General features: G+C 47.4%; 1 protein-coding gene across 1 annotated transcript in view; it reads right to left on the minus strand.

The window, feature by feature from the left end:
* Positions 1-1,547: 1,547 nt before the first annotated feature.
* LOC146179233 (calcium-activated chloride channel regulator 3A-1-like) overlaps positions 1,548-20,943 on the minus strand; it is a 38,131-nt gene continuing 18,735 nt past the window's right edge. The window contains exons 7-14 of the mRNA XM_084578916.1: positions 16,176-16,290; positions 15,376-15,603; positions 13,974-14,276; positions 9,928-10,149; positions 7,848-8,124; positions 5,199-5,360; positions 3,693-4,004; positions 1,548-2,632 (exon numbers count right to left, since the gene is read on the minus strand). Of these exons, the coding sequence (XP_084435042.1) occupies positions 2,208-2,632; positions 3,693-4,004; positions 5,199-5,360; positions 7,848-8,124; positions 9,928-10,149; positions 13,974-14,276; positions 15,376-15,603; positions 16,176-16,290 (2,044 nt within the window). The 3' untranslated portion in view covers positions 1,548-2,207. The remainder of the gene's footprint in view (positions 2,633-3,692; positions 4,005-5,198; positions 5,361-7,847; positions 8,125-9,927; positions 10,150-13,973; positions 14,277-15,375; positions 15,604-16,175; positions 16,291-20,943) is intronic.

The raw sequence follows: 20,943 nt of genomic DNA on the forward strand, positions 1-20,943 counted from the left end.
AAAGGAAAATAAGAAGAAGACAGCATATAACTCGGTAGTTGGCAGAGGCGAACGACGGCGACAGCGAGTTGCTAGGACAGAAGGTTCGTTCGAATGTTGTGAAGTCGGTGTGCCTTAGAGTTCAACGTAGAGACGATGTCATACCATTAGAAGTATTCTACACACGGATGAGAATGATCAACGACGAGAGGCGAGGGATGCTCATACGTGAAATTATTCTCCTATAGCATAAATAAAGCTGAAACCATAAGTAAACTACTATGCGCAAAAGCCATGTCCTTACTTTCAAGTCGATCCTAAGCGTAGCCATGCAGATTGCTCTCGCGTAACTCCAGATTTACCCACAAGCTAAACCACAACTAACTTTGAAGGGGACTTACGCTACTATACTCCCCTATAACGAGCACGGATCCCACAATAATCGGGCACCTTTTATGCGGTCGCATTAGGAGCTCATCGGAGCGTCTTTGTCCTCGGTGTGGCGATAATTTCTGCTGCGAAAATGTCATGTAGCGCTTGCACGCAAATTATTTAGTTAGATAAATATAGCAGTCATAACCCCCCAAATTTCTAGAAAGCCTAATTATCCTCATGCAAAGTCAATGACGAGTTTGGACCTTCCCGTTACTTAACTTCTATTTTCTTATGACTTGTCATTAAAGGTTCTCAGCTCAACTTTGATATGCGAACCTCTCAATGACTTTGCTTTCCTCTTTGCTGCGTCATTCTTAGTCATATTCAATGTTTTATCAGTCACATACACTCATTTTAATGTTTGCTGCGTTAGTGGTAGCCTTTGTATCTGGGCTAGGTGGTACATAGCCTTGGAAGGGGAAACGAGCGTAGTAAAAACACACACAGAACGAAGAAAACAACAGGACAAGCGCTTGTCCTGTTGTTTTCTTCGTTCTGTGTGTGTTTTTAGCGCGCTTGTTTCCCCTTCCAACGTCATTGGTAGTCATAATTAGCCGGCATCAATTGTACAAAGTAATTTCTTTAATGACATTTAACGGGGGTGTTTTTTCTGTGGCGGCCATCTTTCGGCCTCTCCATCCTCTGCGCTACAAGTGGACAGGTGGATGTTTCTCACTTCACTTTACCACCTGCCACACTTTGGAGTTGAAGAGTAGTTGGCGGTTATGTTGCAGGTATAGGCACACACAGCTGTAACGCACGACGCCAGCTTTTCTGCACCATGGTTATCCTAATGATAACGCATAACGCATTATTCCGCTAAATTTCCACTTGATGACATCCGTCAACACCGTTACCAAATGATAATATTCAAACAGCTGTGCTGTCAGAAATGCCCTCCATTGGCACATCGAGGCAACCACACGTTCAGAAGGAGAGGCAGTAAATGCGTGCAATAGCGTCTCAAGAGCGGATCAATAATTTGGGGTGGTTGGGGAGAAGTAGCTTTTAATGTTTCTCGGTCAACATAAAGAAAGAGAGAAAAGACATGGCTTGGAGCAATAGATTGAGGTAGTTGGAGAGAAGTCGCTTTTAATAAAGTAGCTTTTAAATAAACAGACAAAAGGCATGGCTTAAAGAACAAAAGTAAGTTTACTGCACTTCATTTATTCAGAATAAAATAATCACAATGAGCAATGACAAGTTGTGCAGCGTTTTCATGCAATGGTGCAATGAAAGCAGATGAAATCATCTCTGTTGCTTACGTAAGGTAACTATTTCTTCTCAGGACAGATTAAATCGAGAAAGCTTAAAAGTAACCGTTCATCCCAGATGGACAGTAAAAAATGCTGAATAATGACGTCGCGGTGGGGTGAGACGAAGTGTGGACACGCTTTTTGCATGCATTGAAACACTCAGACACTCTCGACAGCAACCCGGCGACGTAAGGAAAGAAGACAGCCTGTTCCATGGGCAAACGCCTAATACCTCCTAATATTGCGCTTGCAATGTACTTTAGTGTGAACCAGATAAATTATCTTGCTGTCAGAGGCTCTGGGGATTCTCGAAAAAAAATTGAAATATCGTTGGTGAACGTTCAATAAGGAAATCCTTTGATAAAGCTATGAAGGCTCTGAGGATTCTCAAAAGAAAATTGAAATATCGTTGATGAACATTCAATAAGGACATTCTTTGATAAAGCTATGAAGGCTCTGAGGATTCTCAAAAGAAAATTGAAATATCGTTGATGAACATTCAATAAGGACATCCTTTGATAAAGCTATAATCTGTCATCAGCCTAGGAGACCGCCACTCTGCTTTCGCCGCTTCATGATCCAAAGTGCCGCCACGACGAGTCCAGCCATCACAAGGACGATGGCAAGAACACTGAGCAAGATCACCCACCACGGCGTGCCACCGCGCTTCCCTGCGGTCTTCGAGGGTCGATCGAAAGTAGCTCTCGCTACATTGGAAGGTGATGAAGAGAGTCCATCGTCGTTCCACGCTTTGGCCGCGAAGTAGAAATCGTGCGTCGAATCATTCCGGGCCTCCAGCAGCAGTTCGTCGGGCAGAGCGAAGCGCAGTCTTTGCTTCTGACGGACCTCTCCAGCTGGCATGTCGCCTCCTTCCGTGTTGTTTTGGCTGATCTCAACCGCGGACTCGAATTTCTTCACGATGTCGTCCACGTGGGTGCCTCCTCTCACCTCAATCTTTGAGGCTTCATGAATGAAAAAAAAAAAAAAAAAAACATTTTAGACCATTTATGACTTCCTTGATCGTGAATTACGTAGCGGATGTAAAATAACTGCTACAGATTCTCGCAAAACATTCTACAAATTGTCCTATATTACTTCCGTAAACCACCACAAGGCCATATACAATGGGTTTCGCTTCCGAAAGGCACCTTCGTTGTGACCATTTGCTAATCCGCAGGACGTGGTGACTGAGATTGAAAAATGAATTGAAAAGCTGAAATTTGACAAGGCTCTATTCATATTACCGATGCCAGAGAAAAATTAATCCTATTGAAACAAACAAATGAGTCATTAAAGCGCAGTTACGCGCTCTCAACATTCTGGCTCTGTACGCTGATCGCATCCTGTGTTGTTACAAGTGGCATTCCCCTTTCAGAAACCAACCTCTATCTAACGTGCTCTTCCTGGAATTGTTGTCGTCGTCAGTAAGGCAACATATTTCTAGAAATGGGCAATTCACCTGAAAGTTTTAACAACGTTTATACAGTAATAAAGTATAAGTTAAATAAAGTCGAATCCGAAAAAAAAAAAATGTTCAGCACACGTAAATATATAGCAGGATGTTGTGACGCTGACGCTTGGTCTTGCGGCGACACTATCACTTATAAAATGCACAAATTGTTATTATTAACGTGTTTAATGCGTGAAACCCCTGTTCTCGCCTGAATGCCACTTCGCTTCTTACGTGCGAAAACACGTACAGAAGAACGGTCACATAAAGTGCCTAGCCATGGTCTGCTATTTTCAGACATGAACTCTTATCGTGTATTAGAAGAGGAAATGAGTGATAACGGGCCATATACGTACAGCTGATTTACGTTGAAATGCTGGTGTGGGAGGGTTTAAAATGAGAAAATAAGTATTTGTTAATCTACAATGCCTCAGGCGGCCCGATCGGAGGTCAGTTATATTTCATCTAGAGGTTTAACTGGCGAATCCAAACACTACCCGGTGTAGGAAAGAAGCAGATTTCATAAGACAGCATACACTACACGAAAAAAGAGTGAGCTCATTGCAACTTACGTTTTCCCGAATCCAAATGAGCTCCTGGGCAAGTCCAAACCAAAGTGATCACATGCGTGCCGTTGTCCGCTACGAAAGCGTCCTCGACTTCCAGGTCATCGATGGTCCCTGGAGGAATCTTGGACTTGTCGATTTCATTAGTGAGTCGGAAAGAGCCGGCTTCGGCGTAACGACTGAAGTGGGGAGCCTTGTCGCTTGACACGATGTGGGGCTCGGCCACCTCGATGTCTTCATCTACGTAGACAAAGCTGTCGAGCGGAATTCCTTCCATCTCGTCTAGCGATGCGGGAGCTTCACTCGTGACAGCTTCCTCTAGGGGATTGTAAACACCAGAAGAAATCAATTACGAACTTGCGACCCATAGATCAGTTGCAATAGTCATTTGTCACATGTGTTCCTGCTAAAACTGTTCTTCAGAGCCACTGTTTGTTTTATGGACAAGAGAACAATTGAAACGTGGGTCTCGCTGCTGTTACTATGGTTATAGCTATAAAAGACAGCTGGTACCACTGTAAACACACTATTTCACATGGATATTTCAGGACGCCTGCCTTTGGGGCCACGGCCATCACCGATGAAAGCATCCTGTGGTGCTTACATGACTGTACAGATCAAGTACGAAAGAAAGCTGGCTGCCTACTATGGGCACCGGAAGAGAAACGCATTTGAATAAGACCCTGTTAGGAGCACGGGCCAGGTACCCTTTCTTTTGTAGTTGGCCTAGGGTTGGATGGTCATTTTTCATAAATTTAGATCATTCAACTCACGCCATCCTCAATGTAACCGTAGATAAAGAAGTCAGCTATAGCAGGACTCCCCACTCCACATGAGTATGGATGGCTTAATACACCCACAGTAACACATGTTGCTGGCCTTGTTCATTGTTGTGTATTGAGGCTGGAACTTAGTGTAGAAATAGGGAAGGTCGAAAATTAACTCCGATTGAGTAGGAGAAGGACGAAACGACAGCGTTGAGTAAGTTTAACGAAAAATAATGCGCTAAAATACAATAAAATAGAACCCAAACGCGCTGTATTGTTTAGTCCTCCTTTCCAACTTACAGTTGTCTTCCAGCATTGTACACCGCGAAATACTCCTGCAACCTTTACTGTACCTCACCTTGCAATCAATAATAACCTCCTTCTCATATACTGCACATTGCTGTCTACGTTACGAATGGGAACGCCACTTAATTTATGCTGAAAGTCATTGCCTTAACGGACGCATTAGACAAACTTGTGTCGTACACCGGACGCCTGCAGAATGAAAACACCAAGCATGTTTAGCCAGGCAAATGCTTAAAAGCTGTCCCTCTTTACACTGCCCTCTTTCGGTGCAATTCAAGCCGCAAGCTCGAGCCGTCTAACTCAGAACTGTGCCCCTGTTCTCACTATGCAGGATTGACTCCAGGGCAAGAAAAGGCTTTGAAACAAAGAAAAGCAATACTATATCAGTGGACGCCCACCATGTTCATTACGGTTTCTGCGTACTCCGATATTCACATACCAGATGGCACCATAGCAGGGAGGCTTCCAGAGGCCTTGCGACCTTTGACGATGACGGAATCATCGGCGCTTACAACGCGGGCTGACACCGAGTAACGACCGATACCGTCGAACTGCGTGAAGTAGCCGCTGTAGATGCCATCGTTTTCAGTCACGTCGGCACCTGCGTTTGAAAAGAGCACGGGCCAGAATAAAATTCCGAGATTCCGATTGAAGAAGCCAGTTTCGTGAGCGTAACGGCATATATTTTGTCACGTGAGAATTTCGCGCAGGTTGGTATATGTAACTTGGTTTCGCTATTGATGTTCGACGATCGCTATCACCAAATAATTTGATACCCATACGCGCTCGCTCCTGTATGAAAATGTAAACCTATAGTGATAAATAGGGTCACAATAATAAAGCTCTTATTCCTAATACACGGTTTGACATCCAGCTCACATAGGCGATGGGCCGCTTGTTAACAAAGCTGGGGAGTACTGCGGAACAGCAATTCGGACTTTTAAAAATGCACAGTAGGACGCAGGCAGATTCTCCGTGCAAAATGCGTGCAAAATCAGTAATATAGCGGTCAAAGGTTATTGCAAAACAAGGGGGGTGGGGAAGTTTATTGTAGCTCTGACTCTAGGCCCGGTCGCATGGTATTCTTACCATGGACAGAGCAAGTATGTTCCGTCTATCTTTGACACATCTGAGGCAAGTAGAATCTGATGCATGCGCCCAAATACATTTGTTTTTCGCACACACACACACACACACACACACACACACACACACACACACACACACACACACACACACACACACACACACACACACACACACACACACACACACACACACACACACACACACACACACACACACACACACACACACACACACACACACACACACACACACACACACACACACACACACACACACACACACACACGCACGCACGCGCACGCGCACGCGCACGCGCACGCACACACACACACGCACACGCACACGGTAAGATGGAGTCCAAAGTCAGACACAGAACAAAAACCTTTTAACAGAAAACAAATGTGATGCAGTTTTTCTATCAGATCTTCTAATATATAATAACAATAATAATTGCATCGCGATAGTTGGTCGATCTAACGGGAATGGGGGAGCGCAAATCGTTTGATATTTGTCTGCTCTTCGGCTCTGTCTTCATGTTTTTACTTTGGGGTAATCTTAAGGGAGAGTGGACACAAGGTCGCGGATTATGTCAGTCATCTGGGCGGCGTCACTCTTGACGATCAGGGACAAAAGGATTGGGGAGGGGGGGGGGGGGGGGGGGGGGGAAGGGGGAGTGTTGCAAGGCCGACACCAAAGGGCTGAGGACCCGCAGATAATCCAAAGCTCGCCGTTGATTACTCCAGGGGGTGCTCGACGTGATGACGCTGGCACTCTACAGTATAGAGTTATACTACTAAGACTAGAGCGAAAGCGACGGCGGCACTCCCTTGTGAACCCTCTCCTCTCCTTTGCTAATCATGTTCGCGGCCATGATGGTACTTCTTGAATACTACAGCTGCGTACAGCCAGCGCCCTATAGTTCTAGGTGCAGCAGACGAAACGATATGAAACTATCGCAAGTACGCTTTTATCCGCCTTTTTATCACTTAGATTTTGCAACTGTAAGAAAATAAAATGTGAAAACATTTTTAATTAACTTTATAGATCTACTTTTTAGAGTTCTTTTGTGCGAGTAAAGCAACATAGTTAATAATAGTACCATCGTGGCGCTACGCGAGTGTAGCACATCTATAGCACTGTAGCCAACCTCCTCGCCGCTATTTACCCCCCTGCCGCACAGCTCCGATGTAGGGACAGGCAAGGCCTAGAACTGCGCGCAGGTGCGGCCCTCCCTGTCCGACACACGCTCCAAGTTTCGCCCTTATATTGTTCCTCCCTGGCGTATCTCCACTTTATCCGCTCTTCGGGTTTCAGTGGCTGCTTATGTAGAGCACGCGCCTTACGATTGGTCACTTCCAGAGCGCCCGCGGGCTCTTGCTTAGCATCAACTTTTCCGCTTTTTTGTGCTCTCTCCTTCTGTCGTCCTTTTGTCTCCCTCATTTCCGTGCATCATTCCACTCAAAGGTATCTCTCCATGAGCCCCCTAGTTCGTCTTGTATTTACAAAGTATCTCCATGTTATTCCGACAGTTCATCACATACATGCATACGCGACTGGACTACAAAGTAGTCCAGTCGCGCTACGGAATATACTGCAGAACGTGTCCCTACTGACTGCATATTTGGTATTGCGGTGGCGGTGCGGTTGATTCGAACAGTTTGCTGCTTATGTATACTCTATCAAGTCATATGATGACGGCCATGCCTATATTATTGTAGACGAGAATGTAAAGTCAGCTAATGCATGATGCATTCTTACGTGAAGCTGTACCTGGTTACAGTTACCCCAACTACTACCAATCACTTTAAAGAAATCGTGCGGCTTCAGTTCACCTCCAGTGGCCGCAGTCATCATATCCGCCACTCATTTTGAATGCGGCAAGAGCCATTCAGTATTTGCCTTCAGTACGTTGCTCAACGCTATCAGGGTATGCGATCTCGTGCTTGACAAGGGAACTCTGCTCATTGCGAGCACCATTGAGACGTAGCCACAAACGCACCGAGACCATCGTCGAACAGCTGCACTTCGAACTCCTCGTTGCCTTTGGGCGGGATGACCGTGGCCGTGACCTTGGCGTGCAGCACCACGTGGGTGCCCTTAGTGACCTCCGCGTAAATGGCAGCCTCGTCCGCGCTGCCTACTTCGGTCTTCTTGAGGAAGGCGCGCACGAACACGGGCTCCACGTCCGGTCCACTGACCAGAGACGTGGCACGGACGTGCACGTTCAACTCAGAGTAACCACTTGTTCGAGACACTGCCAATGTCCAGGTTCCGGGCTGTATGGGGACATCGGGGAGATATCGACTGTTAAGTAAACAGAGACGTTAAGCGTAGCAATACAAAAGCCAAAGTCTAACCTCTTTGGCAAAACATCATGGCTTTTAGAACCTACAGTTTGTGAAAAACATCTAGAGCAATCAGCATGAGCCAAGCTGAGTCGATAGCCAAAACAAAAACCTTTACAAGTGGTCTCCAGGTACAGTTATACGGTCTTGAGGCCATCTAAGTGTAGCGCCCACAAATCGCTCATTGCTGACAATAAATGTTTTCCAATCCAATACGGTACCAGTGGCAGCAATGCTGCGCTGCCCCAGCAAAATTTTCAACGCTCTTTACTGTGTTTTATTGTGAGAAGTTTAGATAATTTCAAAATTTTACAATTTAAAATGTGCTTTTTAGTGCCAAAACACTAAGCCAGAGGATCAGAGCCTAGCAAAACTGTTTAACACTTGTGCCGTCGCGCTGATTGGCCAACCTGCTTTATTAGCTACCAAACTTATGGCCTCGCGCGGGTAATTCAAACCAAATTCGGTATAGCGGTTCCAACGTGCGATTCTCCGGTGAGTCTCAAGCTCGTCAGCCAACAGAAAGGGTGGTGGAGACTATGACTGAACTCTATGACTCTTGTCGTGCTTTCAGGCTGAAAAAATAAATTTATCTGAGCTGATTCGGACCGGTTGGGTTCGAAGCCATGTGCTGGGATTTAGTAATCTAGCTTCTTAACCACTGAGCCACCATGGCTGGTGCTTCCCTTCGTCATGATCATGATTTAGTAAATTTAATTTCTGCATTTGACGCGCTGCCTCCCAGATAGCACCACACGTATAGCTGAAACTGCACCACTACAGGCTCATAGTCACAGAAAGTTTGTGCGATTCCGACTTTACACGATATCATAATTCTAACCCAAATTCTCGCCATTTTTATAAACTGCTCGCTCCGCAAAGGAAAACATGGAGCGTATTCTATAATGTTTTATCTCTATTTATTTATCTCTCAATTTGCCATATCATACAGCAGTATTTGACATCAGAGTGTATACCATACAATCTCTCATCATTTTTGGTGCAAAGGCGTGATTACCCGTAACAAAAAATAAAGAGAAAACAGTGTATCAAGACATTGTTTAAAGCATGACCTACCTGGGCCCTCTTTGAGGCACATAAATTAAAACATTTCATTTTGGCGAAATTGAAACGGGAAGAAATCTTACCGCAGGATGCACTGTTATTTATAGTAACTTGCCTAAACTCACAGCAGTATATTTACTTCTCCACGCATTGTAACAGAGCACAATCCTTTAATATCCTTAAAGGTTTTGGCAAAAAAAAAAAAAAAATACGGCTGTCTTTTAAATTCGAAGCTGCACAGCTTTAAAAGGGCGACATATGAAAATGTGGGAGTGTAGCATTTTCTGGCTATTTTTACATAACCTGCGGCTTTTAATCGACGTTTGCTATTATTCCTACATCTAAGATGCTGTTCCCCTGGCACCGATGGGATTATTGTTTCCTGTTGATTAGGATTCTCCTCATGACTCTTTAAAGATCACTTTATTTCTTTCTCTCTGTTTGATTCTCCATATGACGATTTGATTACCAGGCCAAGGGTAAAAGTATGTGAACAGAAAAACGGAAAAACGAGCGGCTTAACGCAAAACTATACAATATAGAGACTCGTAAGATCAACTAATACTCGTAAAGTTGAGAAACGTGAACATATACGAAGTTGACATTATGCCAGAGGACCGAAATTTATCAGATAAAAGCAGTTAAGTAAATTCTTTCGTGCTGCCATACCGTGGCGATTCCTGGAATCTTGAATGTAATATATCCAACGGTCGCAGTCGGGCCGGCCACCAGGCATTCCTCGCAGGTCTTGTTGTCCGGGTAGCGCAGCTCCGCCTTGAGGCTGGTCGCTTCGTTGCACTGCACCGTGATGGTGGTCTCGTTGCCAACGTCGGCGTCCAGGAGGATCTCGAACTCGACCCTGTCCCTCAGTTTCACCGACCGGTCGAAGATCTCGACAATAGAAACAAGGTTGAATTTCTTTTACTAGCGAGAAGGTTTTTGCTGGGTAGTTTGGGCATCACTGAAATCGGTTTGCAGCGCAGTCAGACATATACAGGAAGGAACGAAGCGCTCTGTCCTGTAACTTCGTTTCTTCCTGTGTTTTATACCGGCCTCGGCGGCAGCTTTTCGACGGAGGCGAAAAGCAAGGCGCCCGTGTGCTGTGCGATGTCAGTGCACGTTAAAGAACCCCAGGTGGTCAAAATTTCCAGAGTCCTCCACTACGGCGTCTCTCATTGCCTGAGTCGCTTTGGGACGTTAAACCCCACAAACCAAACCAAACCATCTTCCTGTATTTTTCCGTGTGCGCAGTAAGCCAAATTTCCTTACTACTTGCTGTTTAAAACTGAGATTGAATTTTGCATTGTTTGTGTGCACATTCACTGTGGCAAGGTACCCTTCCACTCATGTTACCCTTTGCTTCATTATGTTTCATTTTACACCTTCCAGATGTCACATTTAGTAACTCCAGAAAATGGTTTTTCTTTTTCTGCCCAATGAAATTAATGCCTTACAAATCATATTTGTTAGTTTTCTAGCACATAAAAAAAACGGTAATTTTTGTTTTGCATGGAGGTATAAAATTTTGCACAAACTCTCATAATTAATCGAAGTAGTAACATCGGAATGCCGCGAATTTCCATGTAAACACTGAAAGGATTCCGAAACAAAAATGCATATACAAGGTTTACATCACACCTGAAATTGCAAATTCACTTTATTGCCTTAAATACCCTTGTAAGGGTCTGTGCTGGTACGCGGAAATGCGGTGGGCACAGTCAAGCGTCAGCATTTCTTGTGTGCACACAGGATAAAGGCGCTTGTCGACAGCGAGGTATTCGCGCAGTGCTGGGTGAACAGCATCTACGGAGGCTGTTGGAATGGCAGTCGAGGTTACAACAACAAAGCCCGCGTATGGCAAAAGGTAGATGCACCCGGTACGGCGAAACAATGCCAAATTGTTGTCAACCGTGGCGTTGGGGTGATCAGGTGCACTGTGCCAACGCGTAGGCGACACGGATTTACGAAGGGAAGCTTTGAAAGGGTCTGGTATTTAGTTGTTCCCTCTCTCTCTAAGAGAAGGGCCTGCGTACAAGTTAAGGTTGTGGGGCTGAGACCCGGATCCAGCAAGCTAATATGGGCACTGAGGTCACTGCCATTTGTATGCTTTACCTTTTGTAGCTCTTTGCTTTCGCATGCGTCTCGGGAAAGAATTATTTCCAGGAAAGTCGGGAGGAGTGGGGTCAGCAGCAAGCAACCAATCGTGGCGACGCTTGCTGCAATGGGCTATTATTCAGATGTGGGCTGGACTCCGAGGCATTAAAACTGAGCCCCAGGGCCCAGTCGAGTGTTCTATGCTATGGCTTAATTCGTCATCTTCGGCTGCATCATGCTAGCTAGATCCGTGTGTTACCCAATCTTGCTGTATATATTGCAAAGTTTTTTGCATAAACTTCAGTTCATCTCTTCGTTTATCTCATCAAGTATCGCCGTTGCTATCATTATATCATCGCCTTTCACATCATCGTCTTGGAAAGCCCCTAGCGAAATTTACTGCAAGACATTACAAAAAAGGGGGCAGACATGAGTTAATAAAAACAAATTGCAGAGTGTATAGTGGCGGCGAAGTATCTCTGCGCAAATACACTGTCCTCACGGTTTCGAGAAATGTTTTTGCTTTATTAAGTACAATGTATGGGGTTAAATCCTAGGTTACCTGAGACCAGAAGAATGCGAGACTTACCTGACGCAAAGAAATCACTTGTAGGCGCATCACACTACCAGAAAGAGCTGCTAGGTTTTGTACACAACTGTGTATCTAACCTGTAGAAAGCTTAATGCTAAAATACATTCTATAGGTTATCCGCGGTACATTTTGATCACTTTTCTGTCAGGTCTTAAGGGCAACACTTTCATGGCAGCATAATTGGGCTCGCATTGCCAGTGCTCGCCAGACAACAGTCCAATTCCAACCCAATCTGGATACGGATAAAGGAACCCATGTCTTAACCGTTCACGTCAACTCTTAGCGTAGACTGCACCGACAGCCACATGGGTATGAAAAATATCCCCTCCACCGTATGCTGCAGTATGCGGTTACGGCGCTCGACTACTGTGCCCAAAGATGCGGGACAGAATCCCGGCTGTGGCGACAGCTTTTTGATGAAGCCAAGAAGAAGGCGCCCGTGTGCTGTGCGATGTCAGGGCACGTCAAATAACCCTAGTTGGTGGAATTTCCGCAGCCCTCCACTACGAAGTCTCTCACAGCGATCGCTTTGGGACGTTAAACCCAACAAACTAAGATAGGTTAAACAAGGTACGCAAGCTCGCCTGGAATAATAAGGAAACAGACCCGGGGGAGAATGAATTAGACAATAACGTCGGCAAAATGCAAAAAAAAAAAGTGATGAATGATCAGTTGGTGGCAATGTATTTCTCCTGCTTTCGAATCCATCTTTGCGCTACGTGTGTGCGGTAATGTTCTTTTCCTTTTTTTTTAGTTCCACCACCAAACGCCCAGTACTAAACATAGATACCAAGAAGACAGCCATTTTTCGCTACTGCTCGTTGACACTAAGGTTCATTTCCACAAATCGTTCAGTTCCCGAACGATATGTCCCACAATCAATCGCTCACCTTCGACTCGGAGTTTGGATAAAAGTGTAAAATGCGCAAAAATTCTCAAACGCTGCGATTTGGTTCAAGAAGAAGAATTCTATGACAGATCCCGATACAACCACCATTATATTCGAAGCTGTGCCTTCGGAATGGGTGATAATCCTGATATTATTTTCGGCAGCTCCAAAATTAATAGGTGTTAAGACTTTCTTATTTCACTGGTTACAACTTCGCACTTTAATTCGTTAGTAAAAACACTTTTAACGACCAGCTAAAAGGCACTACAGACTTCGTACTCTGTATGCAGGGGGCTCTTTAGAAATAGCTGCAGGAGGTTCTTCCAGCCCGCATTAGCAACACTCGTGGAATCTTTCATAAAACTTTCCTCGAGCCGAGGTGGCACAAGAGGGTGTCAGCTATAAGACCCGCTCACATTTGCAACTCGCATAGGTTGTGCAACCGTTTTGGTCGAAAATGTCGCGTTGGTCGAAAAGCGGCATCGCAGGACACTCATGCGCTGCTCGATTTGCCAGCGTTGCTACTGCTGGTCGTAAACCAGTAACCAATCAACGCACAGCTGAAGGGAACAGAGGTGTTTTACATCCGGCTGTTCGCTGCTGGAGAACGCTCAAGATCGACAAGTGTCGTTTCGAATGAGACCGATTCAGAAAAGCGACTCGCGGGTCGCCTTTGAACTTTCGAACATCGGTCGAGCTGAACGACCTCCTGGTCGTATGCGACAGGGCGTCGTATGCGCTTCGCGACTGCTGGCAAGTGTGAATGAACTTTAAGATGCACCGCTTGCCGCTGCCCACTAAGATAAACTTTACCCGCACCGGACTGCCATGGCAACCAGGCCATTTCGATCCCGACATACGCACCCTACGCTCTGAAACACTGTTGCTGTGCTGCGCTTAGCACTGGAAGGACGAGAACGAGGTGGTTAGGGGTAACGGAAAGGCGCAGTCACAAGTGCAAAACACTTTGTTGCTTTTCGCTTGTAGCGTTTGCCAGTTTGACTGCTTTGGTTGCTGCAGATTAGCGTCCACGTTTCGCTGCCTCGACGCAAGTTTGCAAGGGAAATGACGCGCAGGAGAAGAAATCCGGGCAATGTTTAGGTGATGTGGCTACCGTTGTAGAAAGGGAACTCGACTCACCACGACCCGCCTCCTGTCGTCGTCTTGAAGGAAAGCAGTGACCGAGTCCAGGAATGCAGACTCTAGGGCGGCCGCGACGTTGGACTGCTCATCCTTGAGGGCGAAGGGCCGGCCGCCAGTTCGCAGGGCGAGGTTTTCCAGACTCTTCTCGGCATCAGTGCCGAAGGCGATTGTGTTAACCACTACTTGAGAGGAGACCAATGTGTCCACGACTGCCGCTATGTACGGAGACGAGTTCTCGCCACCGTCCGTCATGAGGATTATGACCGATCCTTCGGTGCTCGCCCCGTTCTTACTCAACATCTGTGACAGACGATGATAAACAGTGAGACAATGCGCAGCATAAACCTACACATTTGCACCGGTTCATTCCCATCATCATCAGCTAGTTTACGCCCATCACCCCCAGAATCATCGTTACGGTCAGCCCGGTTACAGGGTCAGCCAGACAATGACCTTTCCCACTGACTTTCGATTAATGCTGTATCGAACCAGTTGGGACCAACTTGTCCCTGTAGGCTTCCCAATATCCTTTCCTGCTGCATCTCCCTTCCTGATGATTCCTCTCTGCTACCACAACGGACAACCTGTTATATAAACATGCTCCCAAACTGTAAACAGCACAGTGTAAGCAGTCAACTACGCCATCTGGCGTGAAAAGGAATATGTGCTAGAACGGTTAAGAACGTAGTTAACAGCACGGTGTCCGTCATAAACTCGTATCCCGTGTATGCCATTTTGTCTGATATTTTTCTGATTTATGTTCAGGCCGATTTCTTGCGGTCAGCTTTGGCCGTCTGTTGCTACTGGCATTTTATAGCCCTGCGAATCTGCTATTCGTGTGACCATTAACGTTTCGACTCAATAGATTGCTTTTCATGGCATTGAATTCCTCATAGAGGGGCTGGATATATTGTGCTCATTTCTGATGATCGATGGTTTGATTACCTTCAGTTGCTGAGTACCCTTCCCGAAATCCCGCAAGTTTCTTTGTTTGCTGCACTGACTGAGCTATAAAAATCAAGGCTAGAGCATAATTTATTGAATTTGGCAGCTCTTTTTTGTCCTTTAATACGGTGTTTGCCTGGGTCGGTTTGGAGTCAGTGGGAAGGCTTATGAACTGCAGCTGGCCTAATTAATTAAGAATTCATTGTTCCGATAAGCTTGAGGCCATAATTATTTCTGAATACAAGGCTTCAGCTTTTCTAATATAATATCTTCATTATACATGAAAAGGTGAGTCCCACAGTAGGACAAATTTATCTCCCATAGGCACAAACTTAGAGCTCTCAAGCCTCTACCACATCAGTATCCTACCTCAAGGAGTTTTATCTCCTGACCTGACTTTCTGCCGCTACTGTGCGTATACACTGCACTATACTATATTCTTTCTGATCCTCACCTCGAGCGCCATCTGAAGAGCGCATCCGATACACGTCATGCCTCCTACTTTCAACTCCTTCATGATCTCGACGAGCTTCGTGCGCGTCGACGCATCCACAGACGTAAGAGGAGATTTCTCGCAGGCGAAGTCGTCAAACACGACTATTCCCAGTTCCAGTCCATCCGGGACGAGCTCTTGAATGAACTGAGCGGCCGCTGACTTAAGGTTGTCCAAGCGACTATTATCCTGAAACACACGAAACATGGGGTAGACATGGCATGGTTATGATATCTAATGGAACAGCAAATAACGTAAAGCCGAAAAGGCACCCAGAACTGCAAGGAAAAGAGCTCATAGGTGTGGCTGCCATAACAGTGGCAAGCGCTCAAATCCAGCGACATTATCCTTCCGTCTCACGGGTAGTTACCATAATTGTCACAATTGACTTCATCACTTTCGGGACGACATCACCAGCGTTCCCGGTGCCGTTAACAAATCAGAGCTCTGTGGGACCGACGTCTTCATACGAGCGCACAAAGGTTATGCGTCAAACCTTTCTCCCTCGCCCTCTTTCCCTCTTTGCAACAATGTTTTTCTCTGAACCTTTCAGAAAGCGCACCTTCAGGAACCTTATAGTAGTCTTTCAAGTAAGGTCGATAATTCTACCATTCCCAACACATTTGATACAGTCGTACGCGCCAAGATTGGACCGTCCTATTTGCAACGTTTCCCAATAAATGTACCAAAGGGCTGCCAAAATCATCATGATACAGACAGAAATTTGACTGCGCTCATGGTTTGTCGCGAAGATGACTTACCTGCATGCTTGCCGAAATATCCAGGGCCAAAATAACCCGACCCACGGTGCCTTTTTGTTTCTGCACTTCCTTGAAATTCACCTGGATTACCCTTTCCAGGTCAGCAGCAGCCAGTCTGCGATAAGCAGACACGCCTTAAGATAGTGATGACGGAAATATAGCACAAAAAAGGAGAAAAGGAATCATTCAGAGTAAGAAAGAAGTCAACTTCAACCTTTTCTTGCCCAGTGTCGCAAATAAGTGCCATGCCATTTGCATGCGGAACGCTCATACTGTACGGAGCTTGCATAATAATAATAATAATAATAATAATAATAATAATAATAATAATAATAATAATAATAATAATAATAATAATTAGTTTGTCACACTTGTTTCTGTGGACACTGTCACACTTGTTTCTGTGGACACCTGAACCGCGCCGTAAGGGAAGGGAGGAAGGCGGGAGTGAAAGTTGATAGAGTGAAAAAGGAGCCGTAGTGGAGGGCTACGGAATAAATTCGACCACCTGGAGATCTTTAACGTACAGAACGTATAAACGTACAGAGCCAGTAGCAGGCCCTTGTGGGACTGTTCCTGGCCCTACGGGACTGGGACGGTAGGTCAACGCCGCTTACCGCGGGAGCTAGTCAGCCACAGAATTTTTATCTGTTGTAGGCCGTCATTGCACCCGCCATCGCTTCGGTGGTGGACGACGGCTGTTGTTGCGGCGCGCGCCTTTCTGTCCCTCTTCTTCTGTCTTCTCTATTTTCTCTTCTGTCCGCACGAGGCAGCGGAGGTGGCTCAGCTACAGAGCCAGTAGCAGAGCCGTGCATTTTCTTTTCCTTATTCCTACAGCCACAACAACAACAACGCTGACACCGGACATCACACGGAAGCCTCTGTTTCGCCTCCATCGAAACGCAGCCGCTGCGGTCGGGATCTTCAGAAAACGTACTTTCCGATCAGATATGTTTGATATCTGTAAATAAGCTGTATGAAGAGCAGCGACCTACCACTGCTCATCTCTTCTTGGCAAACGTTGTGGGAAAAGTAGGAAGGCGCCTTTGGATAAAAAAAGAATCACAAGACATCAACGCGTTTCAAGCGGAATTTCAAGCAACGCATTTCATAGCTTAGCATTTGTCTCGCTGCCACTGTGCCACTGACTTGTTCAACCATGCGAGAGAGCGGGTGCGAGCACACGCTGGTCGAAATTCATGCAAGAGAAATTGGCAGCGCGGGCAATTTATTTGTAATGAGCGCGTACTGTCGGCCGTCACAACGGCAGTACGAATTTGACCGCATCGTGAGTCAGGCGAAAGGGTTGGCGGGGACCAGGCCGCTCCTGATCCTCGGCGACTTTAACGCCCCTCACACAACATGGGGCTATAAGTTCCAGTCAAAAAGAGGAAAAGCATTGGCCAAAGCAATGGAGGATCACGAGATTGCCCTCCTGAACGAGCCTGACGTAACTACCAGAAGAGGCAACAGTGCCGCGAGGGACACTACGCCAGACCTTTCGTGGTTATCGGGAACGCTAGACGTCTCCTGGAGAAGCGAAGAAGTGGACCTGGGTTCTGACCACAGCGTGATCGGCATCACGATCCGAGGTTCCCGATATCGGGCTGTGTTGGGGACAGCGCGGATCACGGATTGGGACAAGATGAGAAAGTTCACCCAGGAACAAGAAGAGGCGTCTGAGGAAGAATCGGGACGAGCTGAAACACAACAGACCTACACCGAATGGTCGAGGGACCAGAAGAAGACCCTCCAAAAATTTACCCAAGAAATCGCAACGACTTCGCAGACACCGTACGTGGACGCCAGACTGACCCACATGTGGGCGGCCCGGCACTCGTTAACGCGGCGATGGAAACGTCAGCGGCACAACAGAAAACTGGCCAAGCGCATAGCAGCCTTGAACAAGCAGATCGTCGAGCACGCGGCCAAACTATGCAGGGAGAATTGGCTGAAGACCTGCGACGGCCTGCAGGGCAAGCTCTCGACGTGGAAGACGTGGTGCCTCTTGAGGCATCTGATCGACCCGCTGAGTAGCAAAACTGCGACCAATCGCAACCTTACCAAAGTATTGAACATGTACAAGGGAGACGGCCGCAGGCTCCTGGAAGACCTGAAGGCGAAGTACCTAAAGACAGAGAAGGGACAGTACCCGGAGCCAGAGAGATACGAAGGACCCGACAACGAAGACCTGGACCGGCCGTTTTCCATGACGGAATTGTGGACAGCGATAGATCAAAGTAACAAGAAAAGTGCACCCGGCAGGGATGCCATAACATACAAACTACTCAGTAACATGAGCAGTAAAGCGGCCCGCGGCCTCCTAGGGCACATCAACGAAGCCTGGGAGAGCTCGCGGTTGCCGAAGGAATGGAAGGACGCCGAGGTCTGCTTCATTCCAAAGCCCGGCAAAGCCCTCACGATAGACAACATGCGGCCCATCTCCCTCACGTCCTGCGCGGGGAAGGTGATGGAGCGTATGGTCCTTCGCCGGCTGCAGAAGCACCTCGAAGAAACAGATCAGATGCCGGAGACGATGTACGGCTTCAGGCAACATCTCAGCACCCAAGACGTGATGATCCAACTTCACGAACTGGTCGTCAAGCCGGCAACGAGGCACACGCCGCGCGGGATACTCGCCCTCGACCTGAAGGGAGCGTTTGATAACGTGTCCCACGCGAGCGTGTTGCGGAATCTGAATATGACCAGGTGTGGCCGAAAGACATTCGACTACATCAAAGAATTTCTGACAAACCGAACAGCGACCATCAGAATAGGGGAGGAGAAGTCAGACCCTGTCGAGCTGGGTGATAGGGGCACCCCACAGGGATCGGTCTTGTCGCCCCTGCTCTTCAATCTGGCCCTCCTGCCCCTGCCCGGTCTACTCAAGCAAATCGAAGGCGTGGACCATGCGTTCTACGCCGACGATATTACGGTGTGGACAGCTCGAGCCGGTTCTGATGCCTGGATGGAGGAAGCCTTGCAGAAGGCGGCAACAACCGTGCATGAGTACGCAAAGTCATGCGGACTGAGCTGCGCTCCCCAGAAATCAGAGTTGCTTATTATCCAACCGGGAAAATCCAAGAAAGAGCTGCCGCCGAACGTTATCGTCACCATCGACGGAACGGCTATCAAGCCAACACAGCAGATTAGGATCCTCGGCCTACTACTTCAGGCCGACGGGAAGGCACACGCCGCCGTCACAAAGATCGAAACTACAACCGAACAGATACTCAGTATGATCAGAAGGGTATCTAATAGAAACCGAGGCCTCAAAGAGGACGATGTTATGCGCCTGATACGCGCATTCGTCGTGTCACGGGTTACCTACTCCGCCCCCTATCTCCAGCTCACGAAGGCGAATAGGGACACCCTAAACACGATGCTTCGTAAGGCAACGAAGCAAGCACTGGGCATTCCCATATACTCGTCCACACAAAGACTGCTGGACATGGGCGCCCACAACACGGTGGAGGAGCTCATTGAAGCCCACCTCTCTAATCAGAGAATCCGGCTCAGTCATACGAAACACGGACGAGCCGTCTTACGCAAGATAGGATGGCAGATTGAGCCAGTACCCCTCAAGGAAGCCCTTCCGGAAGACTGGAAGACGGCCATTCAGACCAAACCCCTTCCCCGGAACATGACGCCGGGCACGACGAGAGGCGCACCGCGCGGGCCAAAGCCATAGCCCGAAAGCTGGAAGAGAACCCCAGGGTCCTCTACGCGGACGCCTCGCTCCGAAAACACAGTGACCGTACAGCAGTGGTGGTTACGTCAAAAGACAGGCTGATCGTCAGCGCGTCCATAAAGACAACAGACGCCGCAGTTGCAGAAGAAGCGGCCATGGCCCTCGCACTCGCACAGCCGAGCGTGGACACCGTGGTCACTGACTCAAAGACAGCCTACAGAAGCTTCCGCAGAGGGGTAATATCCTCCGCGGCCCGAGCCATTCTATCCAAGTGCAAGCCTCCGGGAAGAGCTATAGAGCTCGTGTGGGTCCCGGCTCACTCGCAGGTAGCAGGCAACATCATCGCAGACTACCATGCCCGAGAAATGTCAATCCGGGGCGAGAACGAGCCGGAAGAGCTACCGCATCCGGTTACCAGCTTTCGGGAAATTACAAGCATGTACCGAGAGGAAAGGTGCAGACTGCCAGAACCGCACCCCAAGCTCACCAGGCAACAACAGACGATCCTGCGCCGAGCGCAGGCGGGATCGCTTGCGCATCCCGTATTGATGAGCCGCATGTACCCTGCGGAACACGACATGCTCTGTCCTTTTTGTAAAAAAGAAAAGGGCACCCTGCCGCACGTTTTGGCAGAATGCAAACAACTCAAAACCCCCCCTCCTCCCCTTCCCGCCAACACCCCCAATCCCCAACCCCTTGAGCGATGGGAGACCTTGTTGTCCAGCCCCGCCCTATCGATCCAGCTCGCACTGACAGACAGGGGCCAGGAGCTGCTGGAAACATATGGGTCCCGCAACTAGGGAACCACCCCGTCTGGTGCAAGCATGCACCACCGAATTATTTCGGGCTTAATAAATGTTGATTCCTCCTCCTCCTCGCGCAATCATACCAGGGGGGGGGGGGGGTAAAGAGCGGCGAGGAAGTTGTGCTGCAGTCGTTTAGCCCCATGATGGTACACCTATTATTTATTTTTGCTTATACTCGCACAAAAGACTGTAAAAAATAAATTTATAATGCATTAAATATTATAAAAATGTTTAGAGATTTGATTTGCTTGCAGTTGTAAAATTTAAGTGA

This window comes from Amblyomma maculatum, chromosome 9 (assembly GCF_055883805.1).
Source record: "Amblyomma maculatum isolate TAMU_Amacu chromosome 9, ASM5588380v1, whole genome shotgun sequence".
NCBI lineage: Eukaryota > Metazoa > Arthropoda > Arachnida > Ixodida > Ixodidae > Amblyomma > Amblyomma maculatum.